The sequence below is a fragment of the Glandiceps talaboti genome, chromosome 8 (assembly GCF_964340395.1).
Source record: "Glandiceps talaboti chromosome 8, keGlaTala1.1, whole genome shotgun sequence".
Taxonomy (NCBI): domain Eukaryota; kingdom Metazoa; phylum Hemichordata; class Enteropneusta; family Spengelidae; genus Glandiceps; species Glandiceps talaboti.
In genome coordinates this window covers 23206636-23219011 of record NC_135556.1, presented here as the reverse complement: position 1 = coordinate 23219011, position 12376 = coordinate 23206636, and the positions used below count along the sequence as shown (strand labels likewise).

General features: G+C 35.7%; 2 protein-coding genes across 2 annotated transcripts; both read left to right on the top strand.

Annotated features, from left to right (window-relative positions):
- The first annotated feature begins 6108 nt into the window (after positions 1–6108).
- LOC144439394 (acid-sensing ion channel 3-like) lies at positions 6109–8418 on the top strand. The gene is made up of 2 exons (XM_078128681.1): positions 6109–6272; positions 7665–8418. The coding sequence occupies exons 1-2, from the start codon at positions 6109–6111 to the stop codon at positions 8416–8418; spliced, it is 918 nt and encodes a 305-aa protein (XP_077984807.1).
- A 2071-nt stretch (positions 8419–10489) lies between these two features.
- Positions 10490–11844, top strand: LOC144438516 (acid-sensing ion channel 1B-like). The gene is made up of 3 exons (XM_078127575.1): positions 10490–10542; positions 10792–10883; positions 11697–11844. Exons 1-3 carry the CDS (start codon positions 10511–10513, stop codon positions 11810–11812), a joined length of 240 nt encoding a protein of 79 aa, XP_077983701.1. The 5' UTR covers positions 10490–10510; the 3' UTR covers positions 11813–11844.
- Positions 11845–12376: the final 532 nt, after the last annotated feature.

Below are 12376 nucleotides of genomic sequence, written 5' to 3'. Positions count from 1 at the left end.
ACTCGAGCAACTCCAACTTACGAATACTCACCATCCGTCCGATGTCATGATTTGCAATCTAGTAGCAACCTAAACAAGTAATAGAATTGATAATGTTGCTATGGTAACAATCTCCGGGGATTTAATCATAGAAGACAAAGCCAAAATGGCATGTGTGCGAGATCACATGAGTAATTGGGGTCGGCTTGGTACCTACGTTATTGTAATCAAAATCTTTGTGTAAACACTCTCAATTTATTGCTTTAATTCGCGAGACTTTATTAATCATGAATTATGGGGATCAATTCAGTGCGTTCTTTGTTGTTTAATAGCGTAATAGAATGTTTCATCGACGATTCTTTTTAGACATGCTATTGAACAGTAGATTGTGCATATAATGGTAACATTATGATATATATACATATATATATATATATATATATATATATATATATATACATATATATATATATATATATATATATATATATATATATATATATATATATATATATATATATATATATATATATATATATATATTCATTTTCACGATGTTTGGTCTAAAAGTCAATCTTGTCATTATATTACTCTGGACAAAAGCAGAATAGAAACAAAACGATGAAACTGACACCATTCCCAAAACTGGATCAAATCTTAAGTGGGAAGTAATTTTCAAAGGTACGTAGATTATTCTTTTAGATGAGCATCGACCACCATCAGAGGAGAAGTTGTTTTCAAACTGGACAATTTGTTTTCCAATATTTGTTAGACAACCAAGTATACTTTCGTGTCATATCAAATCCTGCTAAACTATTTTTCTCGCTGATTTTAGAATTAAAAAGTTTAAGAGGTTTGGATGGTCACTTAGTATATCTTCAAACTGGACGTCTTAAGTATTGGTAGAACATGGAATCAGGGACATTCTTAGTGTATACATCTTTGGTGGCAAATTGTTTTATACCAAGAACAATGTGCCATGCCACAAATATTAATGATAATAATAATAATAATGTTGGGTTCTTATATAGCGCTTTCCCACGCCATGCTCAACGCGCTTTACAATTATTACCCCTGGCTATGATCAGAACGGCACAACGGCCCTTTAGTCTTCTTCAGCTCCCCGGGGAGCACACAATCCATTACTGTTCACCAGCTTTGTTTCCAACAACCACACATAAACCAATAGGACCGTGCACATGCTAGAGTTTAAGGTAGCAAGATTGCAAGAATAAAGTTTCTTTGGACACTTTGTCTAAATGAAATGACTCAGATCTAAAGCGTCACCATGCCGACATTAAATGCAGACATCAAAATAAAACGTTGGCGCCAGCATGTCTGCGTTTAGTTGCAATACGTTTAAGTGCTTTAATTCATAATAGAAAAAACATTTAGCAAGAAATTTCAATCTTGCTACCTTAGTGTAGAATATGCATATTTCTTATTGGTTTCTGAGTGGTTGTATCAAACAGAGTCTGTGAACGGTAACTTAAAATGGGCTGTAATTGAAGCTGAATACAGCTATGTTCAGTGGAATAACAAATATTTTATAGTTAGGAGTACTTGCTAGAACAAGCCTACCTGACACCATATATTTCATAATTGTTGGTGCGTGATGCAATTGGTTGCTATGCTACTGAGTGGAAATCTTGAGTTTAAAATATTATATCCTGAGATAAAATTAGGAAACATGAAAGCAGACAATGAAGGTCCATAAAGATGAACCATCCCTAGAATAATATAATTAGTTGTCAATTGAAGGCTGTCACATTCAATCGAATGGAATGCTAACAAAAGTTAAAATAGAGTCTGTAATACAATATAGATAGAGAGCGAGAAATGACAAATACGCGCACCAATAATTGTACAGCAAATAATCCACGGAAAAACGTCTGACCTTGATGCTCTCTCAATAAGGATGAAGACGCCATAATTATATATCAAAATTTATTTTTCCTGTATATAATAAGTTATCATGGGAGATTGTAATTGCCAATTAATTACCACAAATCATTGCGATGTTCTTTCATGTGGATATGAGACACTCATTTCAAACCAAACGAATGAAACAGACATGACAAATTAATTAATCAAATGGCGATATACATTTGTCTAACATTTTGGAATTCTCTTGTTTTTACCGACAGAATCGAACACGTGGTTTAAAACATTACTACCTGTAGTGAACTTCTTAGGGATGTGTGAAGATACCGATGCAAATCAATTCGATCTTTTCGGACACCCCCCCCCCCCCTTAGACCCTTAAGACGTATTTTATGTTACAAGTGTTATGATTAAAATATTTTGTTGATAACGTGTTTTATTTCCATCGTTGACAATGTTACGTCATTTTCTGATGCAGACCGATGCATATTCATTACTTGATCTCTAAATGATCCACATGAACGTAAACACGTATTGTGTCTATTTCGGAAGGTTTATAGAACTTTGATGTTCTATCGTATACATCTGAGTGGCATATCTTCCATCATATGTTTTATTAGCAGTTTCTCTGGTTAGTACATACATACATGTAACATTATAGCTAAAATTATGTAGGTGTGGTGTTTCACTCATCGGACATTACGTTTTTTGACACAACGATATATATCTTTCGAGTTTACACTAACAATAACAGAGAAACAATATAATAAACACAGCAGGATCCTTTACCCAATCACATTGAAAAGTGATAAGCATTGCTATTCTTTCACAGTTCAGTAAAAACAGGCTTCTATTACACATGGACTTGATGCTTTTGATGGCTGCAATTGTTTACTTTCAAACTGATAATCAACATTTCAACTTGACTACTACTACATCCCCACTGTGCACGGCACCTATATAATTGTTTCTTTTGCATTAGAAGTGGCCTGAGGGTGTGTAATAAATATCATATCGCATGAGTAAAACACCAAACCTGCATAATTTTCAAAACTGGTTACTCAGTTGACGAGCAATTAACATATTGACCTTTCATTAGATTTATGTTGTAACACTAGTTTATATTCTATATAAAAAATAATCATATTGTTGGGGTTTCATTTTCTCAATTTATTTAATGATCGCAATGTATCAAGGACAAAAATGCAGAATTCTGTACGGTGGTTGTGATGAACAACGTTGAACATTGACAAATAGAACGCGCCAGCTGAGTAATGGCAGCTTGACTGGTGTTTACAATTACAATGTAAGACACGGAATTTGCCATTTGTCAGTCCTAGTAGTTACGGATAAGCTTTAATTATGATGTAGCCAATAAAATTGCTACTGGATTAAAAATGACGTGGAGATATTTGATTCAGACACAGACAAGAATAGATTCTTGTCTGTGATTCAGACCATGGTTTCGAATAGTGTATCTATTAATATTAGAGCATTAACACACCACATTACTTACAACTTAACTTAACAAGGCCAAACTGCAGAGAATTTAATTTGAATAATCGGAAATGTCATACGCTTTATTCCAGATTTGATAATCCATTGATATCTTTGCTTGAATAATTGATCTCATTCCTGTCCTGTTTAATGCTTTCCTAGACAAATTACAAATTAATCATCTTATAAATTAATGGTTTGTCTGTGTTATGAAAACAAACTATCTTTCAAGCGTTATCAAATCTTATTGGTGTTTCATAAATGATAGAGCCCAATGAAATTACTATATGCATACTCATTCTTCCAATCAAGTACAGTGTAAAGGGTGGCGTATATTATACATGTATTAAAAGGCTAGGTGGAAGAACTTACGTTGAACCAAGTTAATCTATGGCTGAACAAAGAATGTCAGCTACGCTTCACGCTTTTCGATTTAATCATGCAATATGTACATTTCACAAGGATGGAATTTAATTAGTTCAAGTTAAACACAAATTTTTATTTAAATTGGATTTGTGGACTTATAATGGTCAAGTGGTTAGAATGGTCGGCTTGGAACTTGCAGGTTCGAGCCTCGCCGCCGCCGTTGGTTCTCGGAATGGCTAAAGTCCTTGGGCAAAATTGAACTACGCTAACTTGTGTACCAGTCAACCCAGCTGTATAATTGGGGACCTGGTAGGATAGAGGTCGCAATGTGAATGTTTGAATCATATACGCTTACTGTAATGACTGTAATAGATTGTATGCTCCCCAGGGAGTTGAGGATGTATAAATTGCCGCTCTGTGCCCCAGGGATAATAATTATAAAGCGATTTTGAGCAGTGTGGGAAATTGCTATATAAAAACACAGGCCTTGTTTTTAAATTGGTGGTCTGAGATAAAAACTGACATTCTGTATTACTATCGTATACGTTGTGGGAATAGGAACCGGGAAAGAAACAGTGGGAAAAACGTTGTGACTTAATATAGACTAATTCGTATAACAATGTATACGTTCTACGTAGTTTATTCCCATTCCAACATTTAGTTATGTGCCCAATGGCCATGCATTTATAGCATATCTGGTACTTCTGCGTCCATAACATGCGTTTGCTTTTTGGTGAAAAACTATATTAATTATTCTGCCATGATGCCCACCACCCTGCAGACCAATGAGTATTAATTATTCATATTGTATAGCGAAGATTAACCCAATTTAATTATTTTTGTGGAAAGCTACCCTAGAAAAGTAACTAAACAAATGAATTTAATTAGAATTATTAACGTTGGAAATTTATTGTCACCAGAGTTTAAATGTTGTTATAATTATCATGGGAATTATAAAAGTCATGTTATGGCTTCAACATTTGTAAGGCTGCAGAAATATGACCTTCACCGATACGATATGTCAGTGATGTTTAAATTATCTTTGCAGCTACACAATATTAGATTTGACGGCCAGTAAACGACAAACAACATGGATCTACTAGCTTGTTAATTTTTGAGAGTCTATTCACCTTTGAATTTTTTTTAGACTGATGACACTTTCAGCTACTAACCTAAAACCTCTGGATATACCGTATATACCACATCTAATTCAGACACTGTCTAATCTTTCAACGACTAAACCCAACCGACTATTCCATCCAGTAACCGCACATGAATATTAAGACCACATTTTATCAGAAAGTGTAGTATTCCAATAATTGACACACTCTACAAGCATTATGCAATGGTATTTACATACTTTTTTTAGTTATTCAGTTATTTAATATGCAAATTCATCTTCAACTTCAAAGTCAAGAAAATCCAACTTAACCCTAATAAACTCGGGAGATTGAGTGTAACAGTATCACGAAATTAAAAACTGTGGGTGTTAGTTAAAAACACATGTTACCCCTTTCCCGCACTATTGTTCTGCAAGTAATTTGTTAAAGTGAACGCAAACTACTAAGCGGTTAATTAATTTGTGTAGCATCCATGTATGTAATTAGTTCTTATGACAACCTAACGTTTAGTATTATACGGTGTGTTTGTTAGGCCATGAGGAGTCTAGCACAGGTTTAGTTTTGCGCTGCGCGGACCACTGTCTGATACGTAATATTATGCTTCCTAGCAAAGTTATATGGTGACAAAATAGTTATCACTAGGACTATCTTAGCTTATATACACCAGGTTCGATTTGATACGCATCGTTATTTTTTTGTTTATGATATATATCATATACTTAACGCCAACCAACTCTACCAGACTTGCTGTTAACGAGAGAAGAAGTATTCAGCACAGATATATAGAATGTTTGGTAAGTAACAGTGACTGCCCCACATTATTACATGTAGTATTGCTATTCATACATTTTAGAAAGCCGATACAAGGATCTTGTACTCGTGGTCTTGCTTTGAACATCTTATACATCATATGTTACGATTATCAAATATTGTACTTGTGTTTTAATGCATGCAGAGTATCATATTTTGAAACAAATAATTTCGTACTGTAGAAAACACAGCTTACGAAGCTAAGTTTATAGTGATAATTTGGGCTATGTTTTCAAGTTGCACGGGATTCTACATGAGTCTGCCACTGAATGTTTGAATATATTTTATTTCAAAAGCTTTTTCGTATCACATTTTCATACGTTTTGGCTTCTTATCCCCTGTCTGCTTGTTTTCTTTGTTTTGAGTATTTGTTTATATATGTGACGGTTATTTTCCTATGTTCTGACTATAGGTTAGCTCTCTGGATAACCGTTTTGTTAGTGCCCTTAAAATGATTAGAGCATTTGTGGTAGAGGACGATGAAGACGTTGAAGTCAAGCAAGGAAGTCTTTGCAACTTGACGATTGCGAAGACACAGTTCCAAGAGTTTACAAGTATAACTCCGATTCACGGTGTTCGCTATATTGGTTTGCCAAGTACACATCATATACGAAGGTAGGTTTATACACTTTTACATACACATTTAATTCACTAAAAACAGTCTACTCCGATTGTTTTCTGTATATTTATATTGATTTTCATATTGTACAAGGGGGGGGGGGCTAATGTACTGAATAAACTACTTGGTATAATACACATTACTGTTTGGGCAGGTGTATCAACAGATAGTACACATCGGGGAGTACGAGTTTAACGTTATCGGCTCAAAGGCCCATGACATTTTTTTCAATCATGCTCAGTAGAATGTTACATGTTACTCCACTATAGTGATGTGAGATGTGACCAATGTATACAAGAATTGTTTCTACAGATCTCAATATAAGACCTAGCGCTGCTGAGAATTGCATTTGACTGTCATATCACTAAGCTGTATTACGTGTATAATAACATCTGCTCAAGTCATCGTCACTAATACTTTCTTTAAAAATTTATAAAATTCACATTAGTTTAGCTGTTTCTACAGAAATAAAAGGTGACAATATTTTCTACAGAAATAAAAGGTGACAATATTTCTGTTCATTATTAGAGACGGACGCATTATGTATTCATCACAGACAGTGGAGGGGGGACCGTCACTGCACTGTCTATGTCTTCATGTATTAAACACCTCACTTGTAGTCGCTATAGTTACCGCACAATACTAGACGAATATTTCAGACGAAGTGTTGTCATGGTAAAAACTTTGTTCTGTTTTCACCCATGGCTTCACACACAAACCATACACCGACATGCTATTTACATTGCTTGGTCACGCTGCCACCACACTTTAATACCGTGCATAGAGGGGAATCTACACTAAGGCGATAACCCACGAATGATTAATACATAGTCATGCAGGAGATGCGGTTCACTGGGACAATATAGTAATTAGCAATAAGTTCAAAGTACGTCCTGTTTTACCTACGACAGCAAAAACTATACAAGTATTTAGCATTTTGAACAGTGGGTACTGGTGATTTTATTATTCCTCAACATGTTACGCTTGGTCTGGGCTTGCCTATGGCTTGTCCGTTCCAATCGTAAACTCCTTACATTCCACACCGAATTCCACACTTCTCGGTGCCAGAATCTTCGTTAGGATCTGGGGAATATTCCTATACATACTATCCTTGCGTCAGATGTACCTTCCTAATTTGACTGGTTCCTAAGTGAACTTGCATTTTTTTTTATGGTTTTCTTTTTGTGTATATTGAGGACATGACCGGTTGTAGAACAGTGTGGAATTTCAGAGTTCAACGTAGACGTTTTTTTGTAGGAAAGACATAACATTTAGCAAAGTCTACTGTCTACATCACAGATTTCTAAGAACATCATAACATAACGTTTGTTCATGTATGTCCTTGTATCTGAAAGTGTAAAAAGATTATTTCATTCTTTTTATCGTAGATTTGTCTATTCGTGTTTAGTACTTGTTGCCACGTGCTGGGTGATAACATACCTGTATATTGCTAGTATGAAGTATACCTCGTACCCAGTAAATACGGTGATATCAGTTCAACAAACTGATGAATTGGTGTTCCCTGCCGTCACCATCTGCAACTACAACAGATACCGAAAAAGCTATATCAAAGGTACCAAACTTGAGCAACTTTTGAAGCAGAAGTTTTCGCCATATGCTAAGGTTAATCTTGACATGCCTTCAGAGGGATATTTGAAGGATATATCCGATAGTCGTACTAACTTTGAACTTGACGCCGCACATAAAAAATCTAGTACGGTATTGCAATGTCATTATCGAAGTGGCGAGATGAACATTCCATGCAAACCAGAACTAAACTTTACAACAACTATGACGGACTATGGTGTATGCTATACATTCAACGACCCAGGTGCATCTGACGGATACACTCCCTTAAGCATCCGTAAAGGTGGTAGCATGGATGGACTTCGGTTAACCCTTAACGTTGAGCAAGACGAGTATTCTCTGGGAACCAACTTGGGGGCAGGTTTTAAGGTAAATATCATATGGCCATTGTCATACAACTTTCCTATCGCAAGACAGTGCAAGACTGCAAGACTGGAAGACTTAATCAGTTTTGAGGTGAATGCCTCCAGTCAGGGTCTTGTATGTACCATTGTAATGCTATCATTGAAAACTCTAGGCTATCTTGAAATTTCTGAGCGCACTTTGATAATGTAATGTGGTTGGTTTGAAAAGTCCTTTAAAATATCACAGTTTTTAAAAAAACACACACACACACAGACAGACAGACATACAGACAGACAGACAGACAGACAGACAGACAGACAGACAGACAGACAGACAGTTAAATCTAATATTTTACATCATTCTGACATTCATTAGGTATTACTTCACCGTCAAGGAGAAGTCCCCTTGGTGACTGATTATGGCCTATCTGTCTCACCTGGGACCGAAACGTCTCTAGCAGTTCAAATGGTTTTGGTTCGTACATGTTAATACACTAGTTTCATCTCCTCTCATATTTTTTTTACCAATTTTTTGTTCGACATGCATGTTCTACCATAAAGAGAATTGGTCTTTCTTGCTAAAGCGATAGACACACCGGCGTTTTCTGGATGTTTTGTGTGTTTTTTTCAGACTATTTCTCTGTTGTTTTAATTTGGTCTTCTTGAATGATTTTGCATTCGACAAAAAAAACGTTAGCCAGGGTTTACCACCTTGAAGGCCTTTCAAACTTTCTGACAAGAAACACATGTCATGCAGTAACAGTCAACATATGATTTGACAACGTGGTCCTACATGTTGAGAACATTTTATCCGTTTTCCATTGAAAGGAACACAACCAAAAACATCCACATGAGAGTAATTGTAGCGATGGCAAACTCCCACATTTCCTTTTGTATACGAAGAGCAATTGTTTTATGGAGAAACGTTCCTCAGAAGTCGTGAAAAAATGTCATTGTCAAGAACCGTATATGCCAGGTACGCTGCATGTAAATATGTGTCGTAAATTTCATCACTGAGGCCATGTCAAATTTTAACAATATAGTCTCAAATCATAAACAAATCGACGAGGTGTCCTGGATCTCATTTACATGTAGTTGATTTATGGTTTTGTTGCGTATGGTAGCTTTGTCGTTGATATTTAAGCAATAAACCACCCCCTGGGGATGGTATACCACTCGGTTTTGACCAGTGAACTCAATATATGCACTCGTGTGCATATATTGAGTTCACTGGTCAAAACCGAGTGGTACACCATTCCCAGGTCTGGTTTATCGCTATTATAGTATACTGGTATATTGAAAATATCGGAAACAAGATTGGACGCAACATTTTCTGGTTTCATCCCTGCACGGACTACAACGTTCGTAGACGAACAGTGAACATCAAAATTTGGACGCGTGCCAACTGTGCATTATCGCTCATTTTAGACGCGCTAGTTCAATGTCTAGACCAATCACATCGCTCGATTTGCGCCATCAATATACTGGTATAATATAATGTCTTTTTTGCTGTTATGGTATGGTAGTTGTGTGCATTTACTGTATTTGTTATGTTTCCATAACATCAACATTGATAAGAATCGGCGTCAATCCTGTCTTGTAATGATATGACCAAAGTTTTGATTTGTTTATGTCTTTCTTTTCTATTTATTTGAGGAATTAGCATAATGTACACATTTTCTAATTTTTGCCATGTAGGGAATGAACACCGAGTGTGTAACATATTCGAGAAGTTTGACTGTGTTGATAAGGTTACCCGTAAGTATGTACTTTGCTGTGTTGTGTATCAAAATATTGCGAGAACTTGTCGACGGGTACAGAAAAACCTTCGACCCCTTACACACGTCTACAAACAATCCGACTGCTTTGTATTTTTTTAAAAATGGACGATCATGGTGATATAACACTTCGAAGACATCACAGGTAATGTAATGTTAGAAGAAAACAATGCTATGAAATTTCGCTGGTAAAAAAAATAGACATGTAAATATTATAACAAAAAAATTTATTATTTGCATTTGTCTGATATCCTATGTGCTTCATTTGTTCCCATATCCGTAACAACAATGAACAACCAGACAAAATTTGCATATTACTCGAAAACTTTGCATAGAGCTGAGATCTCTTATACATGCATAAGAAAACACTTCATATATGTGTACATACAGTTCATCAACATATACTCTTCAATTTTAGGTGAAATGACTAATTTTGAGTGTCCCTTGGCATGTGAAAAGATTGTTTATCATGTGTCTTCAAGCTTTGCTTCATTCCCGGGAAAACATGTCTTAGAATTCTTAACAATGGAATATAACCTAACTGAAGAAGAATTACGGTAAGTAGTCAAAAATGGCCGTTAATGCGGGTAATAACGCTTTTGAGACCCCGAATTGTGTGTTTTCATGGTACTAGTGATGATGATGATGGTGATGGTGATGGTGATGATGATGATGATGATGATGATGATGATGATGATGATGATGATGATGATGATGATGCTGGTACACTGTAAGTTAAACGCCAATAAACTAAATATTCAGAAATCCAACTGATTGAGGTCTGTTTCATATCTTCTCTTCCACAGCGGCGACATCGCAGTTGTTGATATCTTCTTTGAAGAAATGAGTTACCTTTACATCAAACAAGTACCGGCATACGAGTTTCTCACATTTCTAGGTAAGTTTTCGGCAGAGCAAACTATCTGGTAAAATCACGTGGTGTCTTTTATTTCCCAAAATTACCATCATCGTGAAACCGACGCTTTATTTACGCCCAGGATTCGATATAGCTCTTGTCATTGGCGTCTTCTAAACAACACATTATGATTCATATCATGATGTTAAGAGTCTGAGCTCGAGAATAGAGTATTTTGTTTAGATGAATACTCAAACCGGCTCACTACTATATCCGTGTATCATTAATTATGTTATATGTGTTAATTATCTTAGTTATGTTGACAGAGGATGACACAAATAATCATCTTTTGTACAAAACTAATAACTTTCAAAGTTGAATTAACAAGATTGTGGACAGTTTCATTGATGTTAACAAGTTTGGGGATGGTTTCATTGTGTAAAAATCTGATCTGGTAACAGAAATGTGTCACGCTAACTGGAATAGAGAGTACTGTTAAAACAATGGGGGACGTAGAGGAGTATAACTACTTCAATGTGGTTATGACATTTTTTTGCCCATACTCGTCTTTCTTTTGTCGACTTTGTGTCTGATATCACGTGATGTAAAAACTTACAGAAAAATAGACATTACAAAGTTGAAAGTTCCATTTAGTTTAACAGCAAATGCATGCAAATTCTGTGTCTATTGCGTGTCTGCCAGACCTCTATCCTAAAAAGGGCCGAACCACAGTCCCTCTATCACGTATCTATTATAGACAGACTGTGTGAACATACTTGGAGGCATACCCTAACTGGTAGTAAACTCTACATTAGTACATGGCAGTCATTTGTTACATTTTATGTGTCTTTACAGCTGATTTCGGTGGTCAGCTTGGACTGTGTCTTGGAGCTAGTCTACTGAGTACCTATGAAATGGTGGAATATATATTCCTAGCCATCTGGAAGTCATGCCGACCTGGACAGGTTTAACTTGTGCTATACGAATACCACATACAATGATTGGCTGTTACGAACTTTTTGACTCTTTGAAAAGTTTTTCATTTCCACGAGGGTCTACTTGGTTACGAAAAGTTACACTATGCAACCAGTAGATAACACTAACTAAGATTACAGTGACAAATCCCTTTTCACACTTTTGGATAGAATTGTGAGTGTACTTTGTGATTTACAGTAAACAAGTATAAAGGCAATATATAAAAGAAAGACAATTGTTGAAACTACAACAATGACATCCACAATATTGCCGTCAGTCGGTCATACTATTTTCGCTGTTGTCATAAAAATTAAGCTTATTACAATTATGTTTGTAATTTGAAGAGCCGACTGGACACTGTAGTGCACTTTTGCTAATTTTATTTAAGACATATTGACTTAGGATGACAACATTTGATAATTACAAAAATGTGTAAATGTGTTTATACGCAGATTGAAGAGATAATCATAGTAGTAGGCACAGTATTGGGAGGATGTTATATACCTCCTATTGTTCAACATTTTCCCACAGAGCAAATTCAGTTGTTTTTCTGGAAGAGA

Bases quoted from the DNA above. Each gene is read 5' to 3' on its own strand.
- LOC144439394 (XM_078128681.1), top strand. From the start codon at position 6,109: ATGATTAGAGCATTTGTGGTAGAGGACGATGAAGACGTTGAAGTCAAG. The intron at 6,273-7,664 runs GTAGGTTTATAC...TTTTTATCGTAG, and splicing joins AGTACACATCATATACGAAG to ATTTGTCTATTCGTGTTTAG.
- LOC144438516 (XM_078127575.1), top strand. From the start codon at position 10,511: ATGGAATATAACCTAACTGAAGAAGAATTACG. The intron at 10,543-10,791 runs GTAAGTAGTCAA...TCTCTTCCACAG, and splicing joins CTAACTGAAGAAGAATTACG to CGGCGACATCGCAGTTGTTG. The intron at 10,884-11,696 runs GTAAGTTTTCGG...GTGTCTTTACAG, and splicing joins CGAGTTTCTCACATTTCTAG to CTGATTTCGGTGGTCAGCTT.